The following is a 26,116-nucleotide window of genomic DNA, read 5'->3' as shown; positions in this document are numbered from 1 at the left end:
CTACAGTGTCCACCACTGCAGCTAACAGAATGTCTTATAAATTACTGAAAGAAGGAGAGACAGATACAGAAGGCTGTGGGAATACTTAGCGCCACTGGGAGGCGCTAAGTATTCCCACATTAACCCTGCATAATCAAGTTAGTGTGCGCTAGGGGTGATGCAGGAAATTAAAGACCGGTAAGCCCAGGGCTTTTTTTTGAGGGGGTACTTGGGGGTACTGATTACCAGCACCTTTTTCATTGTCTGCTAAAATTGACTCATGAGCCCCCAGTTTTATGAAAGAGCTCAGGATTTACCCACCAATTCTGCCTTGTCATAGATTCTGTGACTGGTTGCAGGGGGCTTGGCTATTGTGGGGTGGGTCCCTCAGTGATCACCCCACTCCTGAAGGGTGGCCTGACATTTGAGTACTGGCACCTTTTGCGCTAGAAAAAACGCACTGGGTAAGCCTGACGTCAGTGCCTGGCAAAATATATTAAAGAATAAAATTACAGAACACATAGACAAACGTGGTTTAATGGGACAGAGTCAACATGGGTTCAGCCAAGGGAAGTCTTGCCTCACCAATTTGCTTCACTTCTTTGAAGGCGTGAATAAACATGTGGATAAAGGTGAGCTGGTTGATGTAGTATATCTAGATTTTCAGATAGCTTTTGATAAAGTTCCTCATGAGAGACTCCTGAGAAAATTAAAGGGTCATGGGATAGGAGACAAGGTTCTGCTGTGGATTAGGAATTGGTTATTGAACAGAAAAGAGAAGGCAGGGTTAAATGGTCATTTCTCTCAATGGAGGAGGGTGAACAGTGGAGAGCCGAAGGGATCTGTATTGGGACCAGTGCTATTTAACATATTTATAAAATTGCAGATGGCACAAAACTATTCAAGGTTGCTAAAACACTTGCAGACTGTGAAATATTGCAGGAAGACATTAGGAAATTGGAAGACTGGGCATCCAAATGGCAGATATTTAATGTGGACAAATGCAAGGTGATGCACATTGGAAAGAATAATCTGAATCATAGTTACCTGACGCTAGGATCCACCTTGAGGGTCAGCACTCAAGAAAAAGATCTAGGTGTCATTGTAGATAATACACTGAAATCTTCTGCTCATTGTGTGGTGGTGGCCAAAAAAGCAAACAGGATGCTTGGAATTATTAGGAAAGAGATGGTGAATAAGACCAAAAATACTATAATGCCTCTGTATCGCACCTTGAGTATTACATTCAGTTCTGGTCGCCGTATCTCAAAAAAGATATAGCAGAATTAGAGAAGGTTCAAAGAAGAGCGGCCAAAATGATAAAAGGGATAGAACTGCTTTTGTATGAGGAAAGGCTAAAGAGATTAGGACCCTTCAGCTTGGAAAAAAGACTGATAAGGGGAGATATGATTGAGGTCTACAAAATCCTGCGTGGTGTAGAACGAGTAGAAGTAAATCAATGTTTTACTCGTTCCAAAAGTACAAAGACTAGGGGACACTCAAGGAAGTTACATGGAAATACTTTTAAATAAATAGGAGGAAATATTTTTTCACTCAACGAATAGTTAAGCTCTGGAACTCTTTGTCGGAGGATCTGGTAATAGCGGATAGTGTATCTGGGTTTTAAAAGGTTTGGACAAATTTCTGGTGGAAAAGTACATAGTTTGTTATTGAATCAGACATGGGGAAGCAACTGTATGCCCTGGGATTGGTAGCATGGAATGTTGCTACTAATTAGATTGTAAGCTGTGTCGAGCAGGGACTGTCTTTTCATGTTCAAGTGTACAGCGCTGCGTACGTCTAGTAGTGTTCTAGAAATGATAAGTAGTAGTAGTAGTAGTAATTGGGTTTCTGCCAGGTACTTGTGACCTGGCTTGGCCACTGTTTGGAAACAGGATACTGGGCTAGATGGACCATTGGTCTGACCCAGTATGGCTACTTGTCACGTCTGTGGCCGAGACCACCCTCAGACTTACCTTGATCCTGGGGGTCAGCTTCCTAGCTGGCTCCTGTTTCTTCTGTCTGTCCTTTCTGAGCTAGCTCTGGCTCTCTGTGCTGGCTGCATCCAGCAGCATGACACTAATTGCCTCACTATACTGCACCTGTGGGTGTTGCCTGGGTTAGCTCTCTCTCTCTCTCTGTGTGCTGGCTGCTTCCAGCATGACTCTAATTGCTTCACTACACTACACCTGGGTGTGGGAAGCCTCTCTGTGTTTCACTGTGCTTTCTGCCTGCTCTGTGGTTTGTGCCTGAACAGCCTCCGTAGTTACTTAGCGATTGCTGCAGCTGTCTCTCTGGTGTTGAAGGGCTTTATTAATCACTTAGAGACTGCAGCCTTTGCCTTTGCATAGTATAAGGTCCCTGGTATGCTAGAGTGCTCTGTGCACTGCTACATTGTCCAGTTCTGTGTGATTGCCTAGTGTTTGACTAGTTAGCTTGGACACAGCCTTGCTTGGTAGCCTGTGTACAGCTTTACTAGTTCTTCTGTGTTTGCTCTGTGTGAGTTCCTAGTGTTTGCCTAGTTAGCTTGGGCACTGCTCTGCTTGTTAGCTTGTGTACAGCTTCTAGGTCTCCTGAGTTTAGCCTCTGGTTTTCCCCGGTGGGGTTTCCTTGGTTTCTGGAGCTTCAGCCCTAGTCTTGTCCTTTGCCAGTTCTCCTTGTTACTGGAGCTCCAGCCCTAGTCTTGCTATTGGTTCTGACCCTTGCCTGTACCTATCTACTGCTCTGCTAGCCGCCTGCCCAGAGACTCCTGCTTTGAACCTGACCACGCCTGTCTCTGCCTATTGCCTGTACTCAGGTCTTCTCTGCCAGCCACCTGTCTCGGGCTTTTGCCAGATCCCGGACATTCCCTGCCTGCCTGTCTCACGTTAGCCTAGGTACCTGGGAGCACCGCTGGATCCTGACTCCGGTTGTTCCTGTTGCTGGTTCCAGTTCTGGTTTTCCTGTAAGCCCTACCGGCTGCTCGAACCTGAGGGCTCAACCCTCGGGGAAAGGCAGCTAAGCATAGGTGAAGCCTACCCCAGTGTGTTCCAGTCCGGTGTGTTCCAGTCCCGAGTGTTCCAGTGCAGGACTCCAGTCCGGGGTTCCAGTCCAGCCTTGTCTCTTCTTTGCTCCGAAGGTGATCTTGCCTGCCACTGCCGCTCCTTGGCCGTGGTCCAAGGACTCACGTACCCAGGGTTCCCGGGAACAGAATGCCAAGGTCCTCGAGAACACGACACTACTCTTATGTTCTTATTTTATTGAACTTACCAAACAAGGGTACACTGGTATATGATATTTCAGATTAGATGGTACAGCAAATCAGTATAAATCATTCAGAATAATTCATAAGCGATTCTCATATGAGAGTGGTAACCGGGCCGCAATGAGCGTTCCTCAGGCATTACTTCTCTAGCTATCAATGGTTACAGCTGTCAGTTTTATACCCTTTTAATCATATGCTCTTGCATCAAAGATACATATGTGTCTTATTTCAACTGCAATTAGTAAGTATTCATTATGTCAGCATTAGTGAATTTCCACAGTCTCAGCACGTATTAATATTGAAACTTACTTAATCTTACTTTTACAGTAATCTTGTCTATCCTAATTACCACAAAGGTCATTCACACTTACAACATAATTTTCCAGCAACCATAGTTCCTCTGAAACTTCTTATCACCTGTTTAGCTACCCAAAAATTCCCCTAAAATCAGCAAGGCTATAAACCATTTTATAGTGCAATCATATTTCTGTTCCTTAGCAAACTGCATTCACTTCCTAATCAGCTTGTTGTTGCAAGCTCTTAGGAGAACATCTGTCACGCAAGCATCTTAGTACAGTGACTGTACTTTTGACCTTTTATTGTGGCCTAGCTCAACACACAATGAAGCAGGCTACAGTTGAAAGCCTGTGCTATGGTTCTCTATGGTCCATGTCCAGCATGTCCCATATGTTCCATATTAACACCCGCAATGAGCTTGCCACACTTTAGTAAGAGGGCCCCTAAATAAAACAGCTAGGTGACCCACTATGCATAATTCTGATAACTGAGTACATACTCTCTGACAGGCAGATGATCAAAAGCAAACACCGGCGCTAGAGGCTGTTAGCGCCATACTAGCACCGGCGTTTGCTACCGCCCCATGATCAGAGCCCTCGAGCGCGTGAAACAACACACTTGAGGGCTCTTAGTGCAAGTAGCATGCAAATGCATGCTAACCAGGGCTCTTAGCGCAAGTAGCTTACAAATACATGCTAATCAGCGCTTAATGCATTCATCCTCAATGATCAGTGACCAGCACGCCAAAGATTGGGTTGCTGGCCACGACAAACCCTACGCGAGCTCCGAGCTGGCGTTAGGGTTTGTAGATCATTGGGGAGGAATGGTGAGCCCTGTCCAGTATGCATTTGCATGCTGGCAGGCCCCCATTCCCCCCTACAGCAAACCTGCCAGTGATGGCAGTTGAGGATGTCCAAAATTTGGACGTTTCTGTGATGGGGCAGTTGAGGATTATCACGTTTTCAAAAAGCAGGAACTAGGTTTGTGAGCCCTTGGGCCACTGCTGAGAAGCGGCAGTGGCAGGCAAAACCACCCCACACAGGGATAAGGCAGAACTCCGACAGGGCCAGCTAGACTTCACCTGCACTTGACCACCGTTCCTCAGGAGTTGAGCCCCTAGGTGCAGGTGGCCGGCAGGACTTGCCGGACAAGGCCGGAACTGGATACCAGCAGGATACACTCAGGGACTAGAGCACACAGGGAGGCTAGGCAGGATACTAGACTAGGGCTTTCAGACAGACAAGGGACAGAACTGAAAGCTGCAAGCAGCCACTGAAACAGGGAACAAACACTGGTAGACAAGAGACAGAACTGAAAGCTGCCAGGCAGCCACTGAACAAGAAACACAGACAACCTAGAACTAGACAAAGACATACAAACAAAAAACAAGACTGGGAAACAAGCAATAAAGTACAAGAACTACACAAAGACTAAACTAGAATCAGGCAAGAATACAGACTATAAACTGGACTAGGCAGAAGTGCAGCAAGCACCAACAAACCAGGGCCTTAGGCGATGCAAAGGCAAAGCAGAGAGGTTCCAAATGGCTAATAAGCCCAGCAGCAGCTGAGAATTCAGCTGCAGCAATCACCAGGCAGCTACGGGTGCTGTGCAGGCTCAAACAAGACAAGCAAGTCTGGCAGGCCGGAAGATCCGGACTGGACTCGGCTGAAGTCTGGAACGGGAAACAGCACACAGACAATCCAATGCAGCCACCAGGTCTGGCCACCAGAGGGCAAGAGAAACACAAACCAAAACAGAGGCAGAAAGCATACTGAACACAGAGAGGCTAAACACACACAGGTGCAGTATAGCAGAGTAATCAGAGCCATGCTGGAAGCAGCCAGCACACAGAGACAGAGACAGAGACAGAACTAACTCAGGAAGAACAGACAGAAGCCAGCTCAGAAGCTGACCACCGGAAATAAGGTGAGCCTGAGAGGGGTCACGACCACAGACGTGACAAGGACGTCCAAATTTTGACCGTTTCTGCAATGGGCAGTTAAGGATGTCTTTCTCATAGAAACATCCAATTTTGGACGTCCTTAACTGCCGATTGCAGAAACGGTCAAAATTTGGACGTCCTCTACTGCCCCGTCACAGAAACGTCCAAATTTTGGACGTCCTCAACTGCCTCATCGCTATACCTCCGACACCCCCTTGAAATTTGCCCATACCTGCAACAGGGCAGTTGAGGACGTCTATCTTCTGATTTAAAGATGGGCGTCTTTCTCTTTTCATTGGTCTCCAGCCCAGACCTGTCAAACAAGTGTGGGAGGATTGTGCTGAGCGCATGCTTAGGCACAATTCTCCCGCACTTCTACCCCATCATCAGAGATAATTGTGCTGCTTAAATTTGCATGCATTATCTCTGATCATAGGTCTAATAGTACCCCGCGCTGTTCCAGCACTATTTTAGAGCGCTGTTTGGAACATCGCAGGGCTTTTGATCATCTGCCTGTGACTGTATTTGCAAAGCCTCTGCGATGTGATAACTGATCGATAACACTGTGAATAGTACAATGGATAGAACACATTCAATTGACTCACAAAGCACAACACAGCAAATAATTTCCATTTTTTCATAATCCATGGGTAGAATATATCAAAATTCTTCTTTGCTCATACTGTGTTAAGTCTTAACTGAGAACAGCAGGGGACCATTCATTACAAAATGAAGAGTGGCCTAGTGGTTAGAGTGGTGGACTTTGGTCCTGGGGAACTGGGTTCAATTCCCACTGCAGGCACAGGCAGCTCCTTGTGACTCTGGGCAAGTCACTTAACCCTCCATTGCCCCAGGTACAAATAAGTACCTGTATATAATATGTAAGCCGCATTGAACCTGCTATGAGTGGGAAAGTGCGGGGTACAAATGTAAGAAAAAAAAAATCATGCAACTGTGAATGGCAAAAGGATTTGCGTTTCCTGTTTGAAGCTGAGCTCCGTTGCCTGTTCCCCTATCTGTTACCTATTTTCTCTTTCTGCCTTTAACTACTCATGGTGGTAGGAATACATAGAATAGTATGAACTCTCATTATGCTGCAGGAACTTCCAACAGGTTGCCTCAGGTATGCTTCCAAAAGTCAGCTGCATTCTGCAGCAAAGTTGGCAATTCTCCAAGAAAAATATGTGTACTGGAACACTCCAACAAAAGTCAGGTTTACTTGTGTTGAGAGATTACTCAAAGTAGTACAAAACAATACAGGAAACCAGGTAGGAGAAAGTCTCTCAACTCGTGTTTTATTTACCTCCCTGTGTACTAAGCCCAGTGGCGTACCTAGGGTAGTTGACACCCGGGGCCGGTCATTTTTTAACACCCCCCCCCCCCCCCCCAAATCCAGTACTAGGCATGCCGAGAATACAAAACACTCAGGACCTATAGAGCAATTCTACCATACCATAAGCAGTCATTTCTATGAGTCACACAAGGAAAAGGAAAGCATCTTAAACACTACAGTGAGCACTAGAACATCAATTCACCTATTGTAAAATGAAACCAGACAGAATAGTACAGATCGTAGATCCTGCACAGTCAATGCCAACTGAAAGCCATGTCTTTTTCACAAACACAGATACACCCTAATCCACTATAGAATAAGTAATCATAAACTTTCTATTTAGACAAAAATTAAACTGAACCCCCAATGCCGACTCTGCATACAATGCAACACCACAGAAACAGAAACTGTCCCCTAGTACTGTGCAAAATATAAAGACAGCAGATGTAAATTTGAAAAAAACTAACAAGTACCAATCACCACTTTACAAATTAACAAATAGAAATAAAACAAATATAGAAAGTAAAATAATACCATTTTATTGGACTAATACATTTAGCTTTCAGAGGCCAAAACCTCCGTCCTCGGGTCAGTACAGTATAGTGCTGTTACAGTATCCTATCCTGACCTGAGGAAGGGGGTTTTGTTCTCCGAAAGTTAGTCAAAATGTATTAAAATTAGTCCAATAAAAAGATTACCTTATTTACATGTTCTATTATAAACATTTAACATATCTACAATACTTTATCCTAAAGCAAAAAAAATAAAAAAATATATTTTATTTACAGTTTGTTGTCTCTGGTTTCTGCTTTCCTCATCTTCTTTTCACCGTCTTCCTTCCATCCAGCATCTGTCTTCACTCTCTCTCTCTCTCTCTCTCTGCCATCCAGTGTCAGCCCTCTCTGCCGTCCCTTCCATCCACTGCCTGCCCTTTCTCTCTGCCCCTTCAATCCACCATTTGCCCTCCCTCTCCCATCCATCCAGGGTCTGCCCTCCCTCTCGCTCCCCCTTCCATCTAGGATCTGTCCCCTCTCTCTCTCTGCCCCTTTTTTCAGCCCCCAGTTCCAGCCCCCTTCTCCCCTCTGAACACCCCCACCCCAGTCCCCTTCTCCCCTCCCCTTCTCCTGTCTGAGACCCCAGTCCCCTTCTCCCCTCCCCTGTCTGAGACCCCCACCCCAGTCCCCTTCTCTCCTCTGAACACCCCCACCCCAGTCCCCTTCTCCCCTCCCCTTTTCCCCTCTGAACACCCCCACCCCAGTCCCCTTCTCCTCTCCCCCTCCCCTGTCTGAGATCCCCACCCCAGTCCCCTTCTCCCATCTGAACACCCCCACCCCAGTCCCCTTCTCCCCTCCCCTGTCTGAGATCCCCACCCCAGTCCCCTTCTCCCCTCCCCTTTTCCCCTCTGAACACCCCCACCCCAGTCCCCTTCTCCCCTGTCTGAGATCCCCACCCCAGTCCTCTTCTCCCCTCCCCTTTTCCCCTCTGAGACCCCCACCCCAGTCCCCTTCTCCCCTCTGAACACCTCCACCCCAGTCCTCTTCTCCCCTCCCCTTCTCTCCTCTGAGATCCCCACCCCAGTCCCCTTCTCCCCTCCCCTGTCTGAGACCCCCACCCCAGCCCCTTCTCCCCTCTGAACACCCCCACCCAAGTCCCTTTCGCCCCTCTCCATCCCCACCGGCGAAGCAGCGTCGCAGGCAGCGCCTCGTGCCCTGCTTGTAAAAAAAAAAATCAAATCTCCTTCCTTCTCCTCGTCTTGACGTCTTGACGTCGACTCGGGCCTTCCAATCAAATTGATTGGAAGGCCCGATTCGACGTCAAGACGAGGAGGAGAAGGAAGGAGGAGATTTGATTTTTTTTTTTTACAAGCAGGGCACGAGGCGCTGCCTGCGACGCTGCTTCGCCGGTTTTTTTTAATGAGCGGCGCCGCGGGAACGGCCACGGGAGGCGGCGGGAGCGGAGCACCCCCCACCCACTGGCACCCGGGGCGGACCGCCCCCACCGCCCCCCCCTTAGTACGCCACTGACTAAGCCATGCGGCAATGCCGACACAGCCCATTCAAAGTGTCGGCTTTGTAAATAGGAGGGCTAATGTTTAATTAGAAGAACCTCACCTCATGAATTGCAATTTCTTTATTTATCTAGGGGTATGTTGATTAAAGGGTGTTAGGAATTGCAGTTAACACAGATTGTAGTGCTACTATTCTTTTTGTGGGAATGTTTCATGCAGGTCGTGCACTAATATAGTCATTAATGCACATTGACTGCAAGGTTTTAAAATGGAAGCAGTTAGCAACTCCAGCACTAACTGAGCTGTTTTCCCACTAGCATGGACACACTAACAGGATTATGTTTCCAAGCTCATGTCACACCCACATCATGCCTTCTTACAGATAAATTCCCTAATACACATACTATCAGGTATATTACCGCAAAGCACCTTAACGCGCTCATCTGGTAACCTTGTTAGTAGGTGTTAGGGGCTTATCACCTTTTAGTAAACTTACCCATTAGTTAGTTAGTTATTTTTTTTTAAACATATAGTCCGCTATTTCCAAATCACATCACGGAAGTGGAATCGCAATTAGCGGATGCGTCTGCATATAAAGAACTGCAGGAAGACTGTACGATGGAGGTGCAACAAATTATCAAGTATGTCACGCAGGGCAGACTGGAACAGGGATTTCTTACTTGCAAAGAACATCAATATGTTAATAATAGAACACCAATGATCCCTGTACTATACATATTGCCTAAGATACATAAAGATCCTGTTAATCCACCAGGAACACCAATTATGTCATCGAGGGGCTCCCTTCTTGAACCCCTTTCAGTGTATGTAAAAACATTTTTAAAGGATTTTGTCCTGAACAGCCAACCTTATATTAAGGATACTACACACTTTTTGACAGTTCTGCGGGATATTCAATTACCAGAGACAAGGATAATGATGGTAACACTAGACATCAAATCACTGTATACTATGATCCCTCAAGATGAGTTGTTATGTGTTATCAGCAATGTAATGGACAAGAGACCCAGACCACATGAGGTCCCCTCAGAATTCTTATTAACACTGACGAAACTGGCAGTATGCAAAAAAAAATTCAGTTTCATGACAAACTTTTTTTGCAAATTTCAGGAGTAGCCATGGGGGCGACCTTTGCCCCTACATTAGCCAATTTATTTATGGTGGCTTTTGAAGATCTTGGAATACAGTAGCTGCCATCCCAGGGCTCTCTGTGACAGCTTGCCCTTCTCTCAATTCCTTCGCTTCAGAAGGATATGTATGATAGATCAGGATTTTAAACACCAAGCACAAGCCTTCACTATGAATCTTACACAGAGGAAATATCCACAGAAGTTTTTGAGGCATGCATTCCTTCTGGGTGAAATATAACAACAGGGATTTGCTTTTACAAACTAAACAACATGGGGAACCAAAAGATCTGGTCATGACTTTTGTCACGTGGTTTGTTCCTGGAGGGGAGATGGCAGCATTGGGATGTAATGAGATCCCATCCACTGTTCAAGCATCATCGTGTCAGGACTGCTTTTTCACAGGCAAGAAATCTGAAGGCGTTACTAAGCCCCGCTGAGTTACCTATTGAAAATCGAGACACTGTGGCGATGAGGACCTGTCACTTTAAATGCAATAAGACTAGTTGTAAGACGTGTGAATTGACTATGGAGGCTGCCAGTTTTAGTCATAATGGACAGTTTTATCAATTAAGACATTAGCAACCTGCCGCATCTCATATATTATATATTACATCATTTGCCCTTGTAACAAAGTTTACATTGGAAAGTCGAGCAGGTCTTTGAATGCCAGAATGACTGAACATAGATTGCAGATCACAGCACAGATCCACTCGTGCAGCATTGTGTAAAATACAACCACACAATAGACACCTTACGCTGCATGGTGATTGACCATGTTACAACAATTCCAGAGGTGGTGATCAGAACAGAAGATTATTGCAGCGGGAAACTTTTTGGATCTATCACCTTGATACTGTAGAACCCAATGGGTTAAACACATATATACACTGGGGCTGTTTCATGTGATGATCTTCAGCTGGTTTCTGGAAGTACCTTGAAGAGCTGGATGCTTCTGGTATGATATATAAAGAACGCTGCCGCCATGTTTTTCTTTCCTTGGTAGGAGCCTTTTGAAGAGACAGAGAGACTGTAAGCCATGAGCTAGATTTTATCAGCAGGAGTGTAACATCTATGGAGTTTTGCTAACGTGCCTCTGTCTTGCTTTCGCAGGCCCACTGTAAGATTTTCCCTTGACAAACCTAGAATTGCAAAACAGGCACCTGTCGGGATTGCAGCTACACCTGGGATTGCAAGCAGATAAGTGATGTTAAGCTATCTCCATTAGCAAGGAATGATAAGGCACTTCAACCATACTGGATGTTAATAGATTAAGCTATCTCCGTTAGCAAGCAATGATAAGGCAATTCTACCGTACTGGATGTTAACAGGTAAGAGTTTGAAAATATGTGTGGAATTTAAGAAGTGCTGTTGAAGTACAGTGAGTACCAGTAACAAAGAAGATTAAATTAACAAAATAAAAACTAAAAAGACTCTTAAAAAAGATAAAAACAAAAAAAAAGAAAAAATGTTTTGTATACCACACACTGCGGAAGGTTGGGGGCAGTCTATGATTAAAATCGCCACTAAATAGGGGTACACCTTATTGGTGCAAAGAGAGTTGCCCCGGTGACCATTTGAGACTTCTCTGTGACAACCTATTCTGAAACTTTTTGGCACTTTTGCCTTATATTCTACCATTTTTGGTTTTGTATGTATTTTTTTTGTTACATTTGTACCCCGCGCTTTCCCACTCATGGCAGGCTCAATGCGGCTTACATGGGGCAATGGAGGGTTAAGTGACTTGCCCAGAGTCACAAGGAGCTGCCTGTGCCTGAAGTAGGAATCGAACTCAGTTCCTCAGGACCAAAGTCCACCACCCTAACCACTAGGCCACAATAATTTGACAGTATTTCTAGGATAAGCAGCATCAATCTGTTTTATTGTTTTGGGATCTTGCCAGGTACTTATGACCTGGATTGGCCACTGGTGGAAACAGGATACTGGGCTTGACGAATCCTTTGTCTGTCCCAATATAGCAATGCTTGTGTTTTTATGTTCATGCCCTTACATGGCCACCAGGGGCGTATCTGAAAGTCGGCGGTAGCGGGGGCCGGAGCCAGAGTGAGGGTGCACATTATAGGCCCCCCCACTGCCATTTCCGCCCCCCCCCCCCACCCAGGCCACCACTGCAGACCCCCCCTGCCACCGTCATCTACCTTTGCTGGCGGGGGACCCAACCCCCGCCAGCCGAGGTCCGTTTCCTCCTGCCACTTTTAAGTTCTTCTTCGTCCTAGGCTCCGTCACTCTGTGCTGTTCAAAGAAGCTGGTGCTACTACCTCAATCCACTTTCGGACGTCGCTGCACGTTGTACAGAAACAGAATCTGTGAGTCTGACGTCCTGCACATACAACGTGCAGCAACGTGAGACTCTGAAAGTGGATTGAGGTAGCAGCGCCAGCTTCTTTGAACAGCATGGAGTGACGGAGCCTAGGACGAAGAAGAACTTAAAAGTGGCAGGAGGAAGCAGACCTCGGCTGGCGGAGGTTGGGGTCCCCTGCCAGCAAAGGTACCCACGGCAACAGCGGGGGAGGGTTGGCGGCGGTAGAGGGGTCCAGGGCAAAATCTGCGGGGGCCTAGGCCCCTGTGGCCCCACGCAGATACTCCCCTGGTGGCCACTAACTAAGGCCATTATTACCACAGCCATTATTACCACCGTATCTGCTCAGACCCAGAGGATAGAGACAGACACCTTGAAACCCTGACTGCATCCTTCAAACAGAAAGGCTCCAACCCCAAAATAATCTCCAAGAATATTGCCTCCTCCCTCAAAACACCCAGGGAAAATCTGCTACAGTACAAAGAAAAAAAAGCCACAGACAGAATTCCCCTTGTAGTGACATACAACCCAGAGCTGGAGAAACTGAGGAAAATCATATGAGACCTACAGCCCTTACTCCAGGAGGATGAACTACTGAAAGAGATATTCCCATCCCCACCAGTGCTGGCCTTCCGACAGCCACCAAACTTAAAACACAAGCTGATCAGAAGTAAACTCCCAACACAGACTGAAAAAGAAAAGGGCACGTTTCCCTGTAACACATACAGCTGCAAGCTATGCCAAAACATTTCACAAGACCCCACAGTCATTCACAAGGGAAAAATATTCAACATAAAGGACTATTTTACATGCTCATCTTCCAATGTGGTATATATCATTCAGTGTAAAAAATGTAACGAAGGATGCTATATTGGAGAAACAGGCCAGATGCTTAAGACAAGATTCAGACATCACATGAAAATAGCTGGTGCCAGTCAAGCCCCCACCCCTGTGGGCCAACACTTTACAAGACCAGAACACTGCACCAGTGATTTCACAGTAAGAATACTGAAAGGTAATTTTAAAACAATACAGGAACATAAGACCTTTGAAATAAGAATGATTGAATATTTTAACACCCAACAGACAGGACTTAACAAGGATCTGGGTTTTCTAACCCATTATAAACCATAAACAGGGCCGTGCCTAGGGTCTCTGGTGCCCCCCTGCAGACTATCAGTTGGCGCCCCCCCCCCCCCCCCCATGAAAATGATCGCTCACCACTTGCCACACTGAAAGGAATTGTCAGCAATATTCTTAGAAACAAATTGCTATACATTGCAAAATAAGATAGCAGATGTAAATTCTCAAAGTGGACATATTCCAAACGCTAAAATGAAAATAAAATAATTTTTTTCTACCTTTGTTGTCTGGTGACTTTCTTTTTTCAATCATGCTGGTCCAGTATCTGATTCTGCTGCTATCTGTCCTCTTAACTCCATTTCCAGGGCTTCCTTTCCATTTATTTCTTTACTTTTCTCCTTTCTTCTTCATTTCTTGCTCTATATCCATTTCCAGCAATTTTTCCTCTCTCCCTGGGTCCTTCACTCCCATCCATGTCCATTCTTGTCCCTCTCTGCCCTTCCCTCCTCCATCCATAGCCAGCAATCCTCCTCTCTCCCCTCCCCTCCATTTCCAGCAATTTGTCCTCTCCCTGGGCCCCCATGTCCATCCTTGTCCCTCTCTGCCCTTCCCTCCTCCATCCATAGCCAGCAATCCTCTCTCCCCTCCCCTTCCAGCAATTTGTCCTCTCCCTGGGCCCTGCCCTCCCATCCATGCCTCTCTGCCCTCCCATCCATTCAGGGTCTGCCCTCCCTCTCACTCCCCATTCCATCCAGGATCTATCCCCCCTCTCTCACTGCCCCCTCTTTTCGGCTCCCAGTTCCCACCTGCGGCTGCCCCTAGTTCCAGATCCATTGATTCTCCCATCCACCCCTGCCCCAGGCATGACCCCATTCTCCCTCCTGCTCACTTTTCAGACCCCAGTTCCAGCTCCATGCCCCTTCTCCCATCTGTCTCCCACCCAGTCCCTTCTGCCCATCCGAGCACCCTCACCCCATCTGTCTCCCACCCAGTCCCTTCTGCTATCCAAGTGCCCCCCACCCTCACCCCATCTGTCTCCCACCCAGTCCCTTCTGCCCATCCGAGTCCCCCTCACCCCATCTGTCTCCCACCCAGTCCCTTCTGCCCATCCGAGTCCCCCTCACCCCATCTGTCTCCCACCCAGTCCCTTCTGCTATCCAAGTGCCCCTCACCCCATCTGGCTCCCACCCAGTCCCTTCTGCCCATCCGAGTCCCCCTCACCCCATCTGTCTCCCACCCAGTACCTTCTGCCCATCCGAGTCCCCCTCACCCCATCTGTCTCCCACCCAGTCCCTTCTGCTATCCGAGTCCTCCCCCACCTTCACGGTCACCCCATCTGTCCCCCACCCTCACCCTGCCTCGTCTTCTCCCTGCCACCCGTCTTTAAAAAGAAATTGCCGACGCGATAGCGAGCGCAGCACCTCGTGTGCAAGTAAAAGAAGCGAATCCGATCATCTCATTGGGCCTTCCTTCACTGTCCCGCCCTAGAGGAAATAGGAAGTTGCGTCAGAGGAGGGCGGGACAGTGAGGGAAGGCCCAATGAGATTATCGGATCCGCTTCTTTTACTTGCACACGAGGTGCTGCGCTCGCTCGGCAAATAAATTTAAAGGGCTGGTGCGGGAGGGGGGGTGCCAGGATGAAGAGCAGCGGGAGTGGCGGCACCCCCCTCTCTGGTGCCAAAAGATTTAAAGTCCTCGGCGGGGCGAGGATAAGCACCGTGGCGGCGCCCTCCAGAGGTGGGCGCCCCCCTGCGGCGCTTACCTCGCTTACCGCATCGGCACGGCCCTGACCATAAAGTTGTATTTCTCTGTTTATTTCTCTGTTTATTACCCTCCTCTCACCTACCAACACCCATCCTGTTAGAATATCAATGAAATGCTTTGATGTCCCCATGCATACCCCCACCCTCCCACTCTGTCAGACTATCAAAGTAATGCTTTGATGTTTCTCTTATATATACTATCTGCTACCACATTTGCTTATTTCCGATCTGACGAAGAAGGGCAACCTTCGAAAGCTAATCAAGAAATGTATTAAGTTATGTCCAATAAAAAAGTTATCATCTTATTTTCTTTTCCATGTTTTCTTTTGTTTGATTTCTATTGATAACCTTACCACAGCCAGAAAATGGTCGCTTTTCTATTTTTTTAATTAATTGCCATTTGCTAATGTTGCCATTAGAACATGCCATTAAAACAAATTAGCACGTGAGGACTTACTGACACCTATGTTGTTGGCAGGATGGGCTCATGCACTAATCTTGCACTAATCACTCAGCCTGCAGTAATGTAGCTGCACTAACTGATTCACACTGTAACACTCACTCTCTGTCCCAGACACATCCCCTCTACAGAAAAATTAAAATATTTTATAGCATGCGCTTTGCACTTGCAAATTGTGAATTTAGAAAATGAAATTTAGGTGCTGTTTTTCAGCTGAGGTACCCCTGTAATTGATGTGTTCAGTATTTAGGTGCTAAGTATGCTTTTTAGCTTCCAGAACAACTGAGAGTCTTTTTAGAATCTAAGGGGCCCTTTTATTAAAGGGTTGGCACGTGACAACAAGCTTGCTGTGCACCAATCCAGAACTACCGCCGGGCTACCACAGCACACCATTTCCACCCACCCCCAGCTTGTGCCATTTCTGGCACTACAAAACTATTCCTAATTTTGTAGCGCCAGTGTTTACCCAGTGGTAATCAGGCAGCACAGTACACTGCCTGGTTACCGCTGGGGTAGTGCGGGAGCCCTTAATGCCACCTCAATGGGTGGTGGTAAGTGCTGCCCCCAAAATAGGCATGCAGCAAGTGGTTCACTTACCGCATGGCAATTTCTTTTCCAGCAAAAAAGACAGCCTTTTACCCACTGTGGTAAAAGGGGGCCTCAGCACATGTCAAAAACACACGTTGATGCTAGTGCAGGCCAGCTTTTTCCATCACTTGGTAAAAAGACCCTAAGAGGGTTATGAATGAGGTCAGGGAAGATAATGAAGGGGGGGGGGGGGGTAACACTATTGGCCTTTTCATTGATGTTTTGCTTTATCATCCATGTTCTCCCATTTTCCTCTCCTCCCCCCAACTTTATAGTGGTCTAATTTTTCTCTGAGGAATGATTATAAATTATAATTTCTGTCATTGTACTTATATCTGCTTTGTTTTGGTTTTGATGTTGTTTAATTTCTTGGAAAGTATTTTTCCTGTGTACAATTTTGTAATGTATAATTGAAAATATTATAAATAAAAAAAGAGCTCTTAATGTTTTGCAATAAATCAGAAGGAAGGTAATACAGAGCTAGTACTTACCATTTATATGTCCCACTACACTGTAGTTCATGGCAAAAGTTATCACTTGAAATATTACCTGAGATACAAAAGTGAAAGAAAAGTTCAGATATTTCCAAATGAAATAATTATGCAAATTCTCTCCAATCAATATACAGTATTGCTAATTACATAAGTAACAGTGGGGTCCTTTTACTAAGCAGTGGAAGGGCTAACACATGGTTAGCATGTGCCAAATTGGCACTACTGCAGGGTAGCTCTGGCACCCTGCGGTAGTTTCGAAGTTGGCGCATTCTGTTTCCTGTGGTAGAAAATATTTTTCTATTTTCTACCATGGGGGCGTTCCCAGAGTTAATCGGTAGCTCAGCCAAATTGGCGCGCTGCATGATTACCACGTGTGTAACACGTGAGCCTTTACCGCTAGGTCAATGGGTGGCGGTAAGGGCTCAGGCAGTAAATAGCCATGTGCTACTTTTAGTTTTAGTGCACGGCCATTTACTTGCCCATTGAAAAATGCCTTTTTTCCCCAGCTGTGGTAAAAAATGACCCAGTCATTAACATGTGCTCACACTACCGCAGGCCACTGTTTACCACAGCTTAGTAAAAGGACACCTGCATGAGGTAATACAATAAGTGTATGCATGAAACATCAATCATTTCAGTAAAATTCATGTTTAATAGGAATGCATTGTCTTTATAACCATAGCAAACATAGGAATGAAAGTGCACTCTAGAAACTTTCACATGGTCACTGCTTTAAAAAACAGAAATGCAAGCTTGCATTCTTGCTTCTTTTTTAAATTACAAATACATTGTCACAGCTATACAGTAACACAAAGTGCACAGGACATGATGCAGTTTGAACTCTTTGGTTGGGCACTGTAATTTTTCTTTGTTGAATAGAATGAATCATGGTTTCACAGAAGCATCCATCTGAGGCTTCTCCTATCATCAGGATAAAGAATAAACACCTTTAATGCAATAACACTGGTCAAAATAATCAATTAATGTGTTAGTTTCATTAATCTTTTGTTTTCTCTTATGGGATTATTCTATGATAAAATGAGATTGGTCAGGATTTTTGTCCTGTGTTTTTACTTTGCAACATAATATAATCACTTTCACTGTTTTTAACAAACCCCTTTCCTGCCTCATCTCCGTGTCCTTTGGTTGTTATCAGTGTGATGACTCCAGAAGGCATTTATTCTGATAAGGATTTGCAGGAGGTAATTTTATAATGAAACACCTATGTGTAAAATTTCAAAGATGGCTATCCTGCTTATTTTCGAAGGAGAAGGGCAGACATCTTCCGATACAAATCGGGAGATGGCCGGCCTTAGGAGAAGGCCGGCCAAATCGGTATAATCGACAAGCCGATTTTGGCCGGCTCCAACTGCTTTCCGTCGCAGGGCCGGCCAAAGATCAAGGGGGCGTGTCGGCAGTGTACCGAAGGCGGGACGGGGGCGTGGTTAAGAGATGGCCGGCCTCGGCCGATAATGGAAAAAAGAAGGCCGGTTCTGTCGAGCATTTGGCCGACTTTACTTGGTCCCTTTTTGTTCACAACCAAGCCTCAAAAAGGTGCCCAAACTGACCAAATGACCAACAGAAGGAATAGAGGATCACCTCCCCTTACTCCCCCAGTGGTCACCAACCCCCTCCCACCCAAAAAAAAAAAAAATTAAAAAACATATTTTTGCCAGCCTCTATGCCAGCTTCAAATATCATACCCAGCTCCATCACAGCACTATGCAGGTCCCTGGAGCAGTTTTTAGTGGGTACTGCAGTGCACTTCAGGCAGGCGGACCCTGGCCCATCCCCCACCTACCTGTTACACTTGTGGTGGTAAATGGGAGCCCTCCAAAACCCACTCGAAACCCACTGTACCCACATCTAGGTGTCCCCCGTTACCCTTTAAGGGCTAAGGTAATGTTGTACATTTGTGGGTAGTGGGTTTTGGGGGGGGGTTGGGGGGCTCAGCACCCAAGGTAAGGGAGCTATGCACCTGGATCAATTTGTGAAGTCCACTGCAGTGCCCCCTAGGGTGCCCGGTTGGTTTCCTGGCATCTGAGGGGGACCAGTGCACTACAAATGCTGGCTCTTCCCATGACCAAATGGCTTGGATTTGGCCGGGTTTGAGATGGCTGCCATTAGTTTCCATTATCGGCGAAAACCAATGGCGGCCATCTCTAACACCGGCGATCTGTAAGGGCGGCCCAAATGTTGACATTTGGCTGGCCTCAACTGTATTATCGAAACGAGAGATGGCCGGCCATCTTGTTTTGATAAAACAGTCGGTTACGTCGCTTAACGGGGCCGTCATTAGAGATGGCCGCCCTTATAAATGGCCGCCCCTGTTCGATTATGCCCCTCCATGTTGTCTTTATAAAATGACTCCCAGATCCAGCCCCAGCCCCAATAGCATGCAAAAACTGACCCACAAATTTGCATGTGCTCTGAAGATGGTGTGAATGTGTACATTTTATAAAATACAGACATCATAACTATGGGATCCTTTTATCAAGCCATGCTAAAAAGTGGCCACTGCTGGTATCAGCATGAGTTTTCTGTGAGCTGTGGCCAGGGCCGGTCTTAACAAGTGCAGGGCCCTGTGCAGACCAACTTGGTGGGGCCCCATCCTAGCCCTGCCCCACCTAGCTCCACCTACCCTAGCCCCGCCCCACCCAGCTCCACCCCACCCTAGCCCCCACCCACGCTAGCTCCACCCCAAGGTTTTGAAATTGTTTTAAAATATATGATACAAGCAACAAATGAGCTCCTTTTATTGACCATACGTAGATCCTTCAAGAGGTAATGTGTCATGATTTAGGCTCTACACCCTTTCTGATGTTTTGGTGCCACTTGAGTAAGGCCAACACACAATCTCTCCACTGCAAAACACTATACACAAACGTGCAAAAAACACACTTATAACCTTACCAAACCCATAACAGCACTAATTCCAAGGACAGGACGAGCTACAACCTTATGCGTGGAAAGGCAGCACTATAATTACACCGGGCTCTAAAACACCAATACACTACCTAATGAAAAAAAAAGGGCTGCAGATACTACACACTAGCAGAATACTGCACCTTGATCACACATGAAATACACATGACACAACAGATATGAAGGCAAAATACTGAACTGGAAAGTTACCTCAAGAAGTCAGACTCAGCATACAGCAATACTAGAAAAATTGAAACTTACATGCAAAATATCACAGATGCACATTTCCAAAAGCTGACATATTCCAATTCATAAATTCTGAAAAAAAATGTTTTTTTACCTTTGCTGTCTGAGCATTTAGTTTTTTATTAGCTTTGATCCCGGTGTCTTCTGTTTTATGGAGTGTCTTCTTTCCATTTGATATTTTTTCTGTCACCTAGTCCACCATACTCCTGTGTCCTTATGCGTCCAGTCTACCATCTGTAGCCCTGTCCCTATCCTTTCTCCAATTTCAACATCTGCCTTCAAAGTGTTCTGATCCAGCCCTTAAATTCAACAATTTTCCCTCCATCCATATCCAGCACTTCTCCTCAGTCCCCTCCCCTCCCCTCCATCCATGTGCATCTACTTCCTCTGTCTTCTCTCCCCTCTATCCATGTGCATCTCCTTCCTGACTTCCCTCACCTCCATCCATCCATGTCCAACAACTTTCCATTCTCCCTTGCCCTCTCCTCCATCCATCCATATCCAGCAAATTTCCTCTCTCCCCTGCCCACATTCATCCATCCATGTCCAGCAATTCTCCTCTCCTCTGCCCTCTCCTCCATCCATCCATATCCAGCAAATTTCCTCTCTCCCCTGCACTCTCCATCCATCCATGTCCAGCAATTCTCCTCTCTCCCCTGCCCTCCCCTTCCCTCCCAGGAACTCTCCATTCTCCCCTGCCCTCTCCTCCATCCGCCCATATCCAGCAAATTTCCTCTCTCCCCTGCCCCCATTAATCCATCCATGTCCAGCAATTCTCCTCTCTCCCCTGCCCTCCCCTCCATCCATCCATGTCCAGCAACTCTCCATTCTCCCCTGCCCTCTCCTCCATCTATCTCCAGCAATTTTCTCTCTCCCCTGCCCCCTCCATCCATGTCCAGCAATTCTCCTCTCTCCACTGCCCTCCCCTCCTCTCCTGTCTAGCGATCTCTTCTCTCCCCCTGCCCTCCCCTTCTCTCCATGTCCAGCAATCTGTTCTTGCCCCCTGCCCTCCCCTCTCCTCCTCTACTCTCCATGTCCAGCGATCTGTTCTGTACCCCTGCCCTCCCCTCCCATCCATGTCCAGCGATTCTCCCTGCCCTCCCTCAGCTCCCCGACAGCCCTCGTTCCTTCCTGCCACCACCCCGCACGTTTAACCCTTTTACTCTCCGTGGCAGTGACGTCAATGACGAAGAAGGAACTGCAGGCTCACCTTCAGCTTCTCCCTTTCCTCTTCACACAGTGTCCCGCCCTCGCGGAAACAGGAAATGCATCATCGCAGAAGGCGGGACTGTGTAAAGAGGGAAGAGAGAAGCTGGAGCCTAGAGGCGAGCCCGCAGTGCCTTCTTCATCAGTGACGTCGCTGCCACAGAAGGTACAAGGGTTAAACACACTCACACGGGGGGGGGGGGGGGAAGAAGGAATGGAGAGGAGGAGGGTTGCCGGTCAGGGAGCTGAGGACGGGAAGGAAGGAGAGACCGTCGGAGAGCTGCCTGGGCAGCAGCCAGGGGGAGGTCACGGTTGGGCTGGGGAGGCTTAGCCTCCCCAAGCCTCCTATACGCTTTGGAGCAGGACGGGAGGAGGCAGAGTTGAGGAGCGCCATGGGGCCCCTTTGAGTGCGAGGCCCTATACAGTCACCTCGGTCGCCTCGGCCTAAGACCGGCCCTGGCTGTGGCCACTTTTAGTGTGGCAGTAAAATGGCCTCCTTGCCATATTTTTTTGTAATGGCACATGCTAATTTTAGGAGGTGTTAAGGCTCCCACACTACTCCTGTGCTAATCAGTGTATGGGCACAAGCAGTAATGTGCCCATGCTACCCACTTAGCACTGGTTTGCCTACTCTCCACCCATGAGCACACCTCCTGTGCTATAAAATAATAAATATTTTCCCATGCAGAATTAGTGCACTGAGCGGGAAACTACCACAGGATGCCTCATTGTGACCCATGGTAGTGTCCTTTTAGCACACGGTAGGCCTACCACGCCTTAGTAAAAGGGCTCCTATATCTCCAATTAATGCAAGCAATGCCCCTGAGAATGCCTGCAAGCAGATCATGTAAAAGTAGTCACATACTTTCTATATATATAATTTTTATGCATGTATGTACTGCACAAATCTATGAAAGCCTTTTTTCCATGTGTAAAAAATACTTTACATGTTGAAAAAGCTTTATAAAATTACTCCCTTAAGAGCCTATCAGGCTTATTTTCGAAAGAGAAGGACACCCATCTTTCGACACAAATTGGAAGATGGGCATCTTTCTCCCAGGGTCGCCCAAATCGGCATAATCAAAAGCCAATTTGGGCGTCCCCAACTGCTTTCCATCACGGGGATGACCAAAGTTCCCGGGGGCGTGTCAGAAGCATAGTGAAGGCGGGACTGGTGCGTGCTTAACACATGGGCGTCCTCGGCCGATAATGGAAAAAAGAAGGGCGTCCCTGACCAACACTTGGCCGACTTTACTTGGTCCACTTTTTCTTGCGACCAAACCTCAAATAGGTACCCAAACTGACCAGATGACCACTGGAGGGAATCGGGGATGACCTCCCCTTACTCCCCCAGTGATCACTAACCCCCTCCCACCCTAAAAAAAACTTTAAAAATATTTTTTGCCAGCCTCAAATGTCATACCTAGCTCCATCACAGCAGTATGCAGATCCCTGGAGCAGTTTTAGTGGGTACTGCAGTGCACTTCACGCAGGCGGACCCAGGCCCATCCCCCACCTACCTGTTACGCTTGTGGTGGTAAATGTGAGCCCTTCAAAACCCACCACAAACCCACTGTACCCACATCTCAGTGCCCCCTTCATCCCTAAGGGCTATGGTATTGGTGTACAGTTGTGGGTAGTGGGTTTTGTGGGGCTCAGCACACAAGGTAAGGGAGCTATGCTCTTGGGAGCAATTTGTGAAGTCCACTGCAGTGCCCCCTAGGGTGCCCGGTTGATGTCCTGACATGTCAGGGGGACCAGTGCACTACGAATGCTGGCTCCTCCCACAACCAAATGGCTTGGATTTGGTCGTTTCTGAGATGGGCGTCCTCGGTTTCCATTATCACCGAAAATCAGAAATGGCCAAGTCTGGGCCTTCACTTTAAAACCAGGAACTTCTCACTACTTCATTGCCTCAGCTACTACCTTCATGGTTGCTGTTGTTCCTTGCTGACTACTGCTTGCACCTGACCTCTGCTGGATCACCGCCTGCCCTGACCACTGCCTGAACCTGATCTCTGCTAGATCGCCGCCTGCCCCAACCACTGCCTGGACCTGACCTCTGCTGGATCGCCGCCTGACCTGACTACTGCCTAGACCCGACTCTGCCAGCTTTGAGCTCGCCTCCTCTTTTTCTCTGAGCCTGAGTCCATCTCACCACCCAACACCTTAAGTCGTGCTTGCCGCTTGAACCCAGAGACTGCAGTCGCTGCAGGTGAAGTGTTGGGTTTCTGACCACTGGTCTCCAGATCAGCACAAGGGCTCACTTTTCTGATCTCTGTGACACTATTTACTAAACTGCATTGGGGAGGGCTAAGTGGGTACCTCCTGTTAGGTGCCCCAGTGTCAACCAGTGAGAACCCATTCTATAATGGCATCTAAGCACCTGGATTCATCATAGAATACTAATGCAACCCCACTATCAAGGCAAACTAAAATCTAGGCGTCTGCATTACACCAGCTTTAAATCTGCCATAATTGAAGGTGTCTAATTGCAGCAAAGCTGCCTGTGACTTACAGTAAATGGAATGTGTAAGTAGTAATACTGCCATGCTGAGGAGGGATATGATTGAGGTCTACAAAATCCTGAGGTAAAAGTGAACTGATTTTTTTACTCTTTCAAAAAACACAAAGACCAGGGACACACAATGAAATTATATGGAAATACTTTTAAAAACAAATAGGAGAAATATTTTTTCACTCAAAGAATAGTTAAGTTCTGGAACTCATTGCCAGAGCATGTGGTAACAGCAGTTAGCATATCTGGGTTTTAAAAAGTTTGGACACTCAAGCTTCTGATTGCTGTTGGAGAAAGTGTGATAATCGGGGTACATTCTTCCAGTGGCGTTCCGAGGGGCGCTGACACCCGGGGCAGGTCGCCGATGCGCCCTGCCCCCCGGGTGCAGCACCCCCCCCATGCAGAGTGACTCCCACCCCGGCGAAAGAACTCCCCCCAGGTGCACGCCGCTGGGGGGGTGCCGCGCGCCGGTCAGTATCGTTTGTTTCCATGCTCCCTCTGCCCCGGAACAGGTTCCGGGGCAGAGGGAGCATGGAAACCAACGACACTGACCAGCGCGCAGCACCCCCCTCATAGCGGCGTGCACCCGGGGCGGGACCGCCCCCCACCACCCCCCCTCCCTTGGTACGCCACTGCATTCTTCAATATTTGGTGGACTTGCCCGAGGGTGCAACCCTACTGGACTTCTCTCTTGGATTTAGTTAGTAAAATTATATGTACTCCTTATCCCCAAAGTGCAGAATGTTGCCTCCTTCACATTAAGACTTCTGAGGTTACAGTGGACTATCATAAGTTGGCAATACAGTTGTTCACTGCTGGTAATTAGCATTGGCTCAGTCATGGAAGCAGTCATCACTAACCTCTATGGGCCAGATGCACTAAACAATCGTTAGAGCCCTTCCCTTACCGATTCCCTTAGCGAATCGGTAAGGAACGATCAGTAAGGAACAGGCATGCATTAAGGAAAGGGATTGCAAATGAGCTGCTCATTGTAGCTCACTAATGCACCTTAGTAAACATACCCCTAGGTATGCATCTTTTGGTTTTATTAGTTTTTAAATTATTATTGTTATGAGTGTTACTCAGGTGTTTTATTATGTTTTTACATGTGTTTTTATAATGTCTTTCATTTCATGTGTCTCTCCAATTTAAAATAATATATATATTTTTAAATAATTTTTAAATATTATATTATCATTATATTTTTTAAGTTATTCATACTTTATACGTTTTTAATTTTTATAAATATATATGTTTATAATAATGTTATATATGTTATTATAGACTCCTGAGGCAGGCGTTTTGATGCCAAAACACAGCAGCTATGTCGAGTCTTTTGAGTTGTTCCAATAAAGACACCTTTTTGAACTATCATCTACCTTGGTCTTTTGAAAGAGCCAATTTACTCTACTCCTTGGCTTATCTCTTGCTTAGTAAAAAGACCCTTACATGATCTATCTTTCATTGACTAATGTTGCCATTAGTTCAGTCAGTGCCCGAACAACGTGCAGAAATCTTGGAGCGATATATAGAATCCTGGGACTAATGACCCAACTGACTCCTTGTAGTTACTTGCTTTTGATGTACTCGAAAAAGATTTTATTATTAGCTTTTGCCTCTTTGGTAAGTCACTTCTCAAATTCTGCCTTATTAAATCTTTACAAGTCATTTGCCACTCCTTACGCTCTTTTCAGTTTTCCCCATTAGGACCTACTTTTCATTTTCACAGGATGCCTTTCTGGCTTTAACAGCCTCTTTCACAGCACCATTTAGCTGGCTAGTAAAGGTTTATTCTTTCTCTTTGACCTTTCTAAACTTGTGTAATAGATTTACTCTGGCCTTCCAGGGTGATATTTTTAAACTGTCTCTGTGCCTCAGACAGTCTTTTAATCCATGTAAATTGCTCCTTTTACTGTCCTTCTAACTAATGCCCTCAGTTTATCATTTTGACCATTTTTAATGTTACTATAGACATAGTACTTCTATATATTACTCTTCTTGCAGTGATCTGTGAAATTTGATTGCATTGTGATCAATGTTGCCAATTGGCTTCACCACCATTCATCTTACACTAGGAGGGGCATTTTTCATACGACATCTAAGTCCAACTTGAACTTTTGCTCAAAACATTCAGAATCTGAATAGCAAATATAGGCATTTTCAAAACAGCAAAGTCTCTATCTTTTTTTTCCCCCTAAAAAATGGTCAAATGCAAGATGTTGTTGTGCTATGTGTGTTTATCGTTTGGCCCATTTTCGGAAAAAAAATGCCCAAATGAAAAACACACAAAATCAAGCCATTGGGATGAAGGAGGAGCCAGCATTCTTAGTAGACTGGCCACACAGACATCCCAGGAGAGCAGTGGGGCACCCTAGGGGGCACTGCTGTGGACTTCATCTAAAAGTCGAGCCCTCCAAAACCCAACAAAAACTTACTGTACCCAATTTCACACCACTACAATAGCCCTATGACAGCAGGTGTCACCTATATGTGGGTACAGTAGGTTTTTTGGTGGGTTTTGGAGGGTTCACTCTTTCCACCACAAGTGTAACAGTTATA

At 46.5% G+C, this 26,116-nt stretch overlaps 1 protein-coding gene and 1 long non-coding RNA gene across 2 annotated transcripts in view; one reads left to right on the top strand and one right to left on the bottom strand.

Moving 5' to 3' along the window:
* LOC115468948 overlaps window positions 1–11,279 on the top strand; it is a 61,562-nt gene extending 50,283 nt beyond the window's left edge. Inside the window, exon 3 of the long non-coding RNA XR_003941939.1 lies at window positions 11,068–11,279. This is a non-coding gene — a long non-coding RNA (uncharacterized LOC115468948). The remainder of the gene's footprint in view (window positions 1–11,067) is intronic.
* The window catches only part of SYT12 (synaptotagmin 12), a 421,655-nt gene that overhangs the window by 225,828 nt on the left and 169,711 nt on the right, over window positions 1–26,116 (bottom strand). The window contains exon 3 of the mRNA XM_030201131.1: window positions 16,660–16,717. Coding sequence (XP_030056991.1) covers window positions 16,660–16,690 — 31 coding nt within the window. The 5' untranslated portion in view covers window positions 16,691–16,717. The remainder of the gene's footprint in view (window positions 1–16,659; window positions 16,718–26,116) is intronic.

This window comes from Microcaecilia unicolor, chromosome 4 (assembly GCF_901765095.1).
Source record: "Microcaecilia unicolor chromosome 4, aMicUni1.1, whole genome shotgun sequence".
NCBI lineage: Eukaryota > Metazoa > Chordata > Amphibia > Gymnophiona > Siphonopidae > Microcaecilia > Microcaecilia unicolor.
The sequence above is the reverse complement of the archived record's forward strand: the minus strand, read 5'-3'. Positions and strand labels throughout refer to the sequence as shown.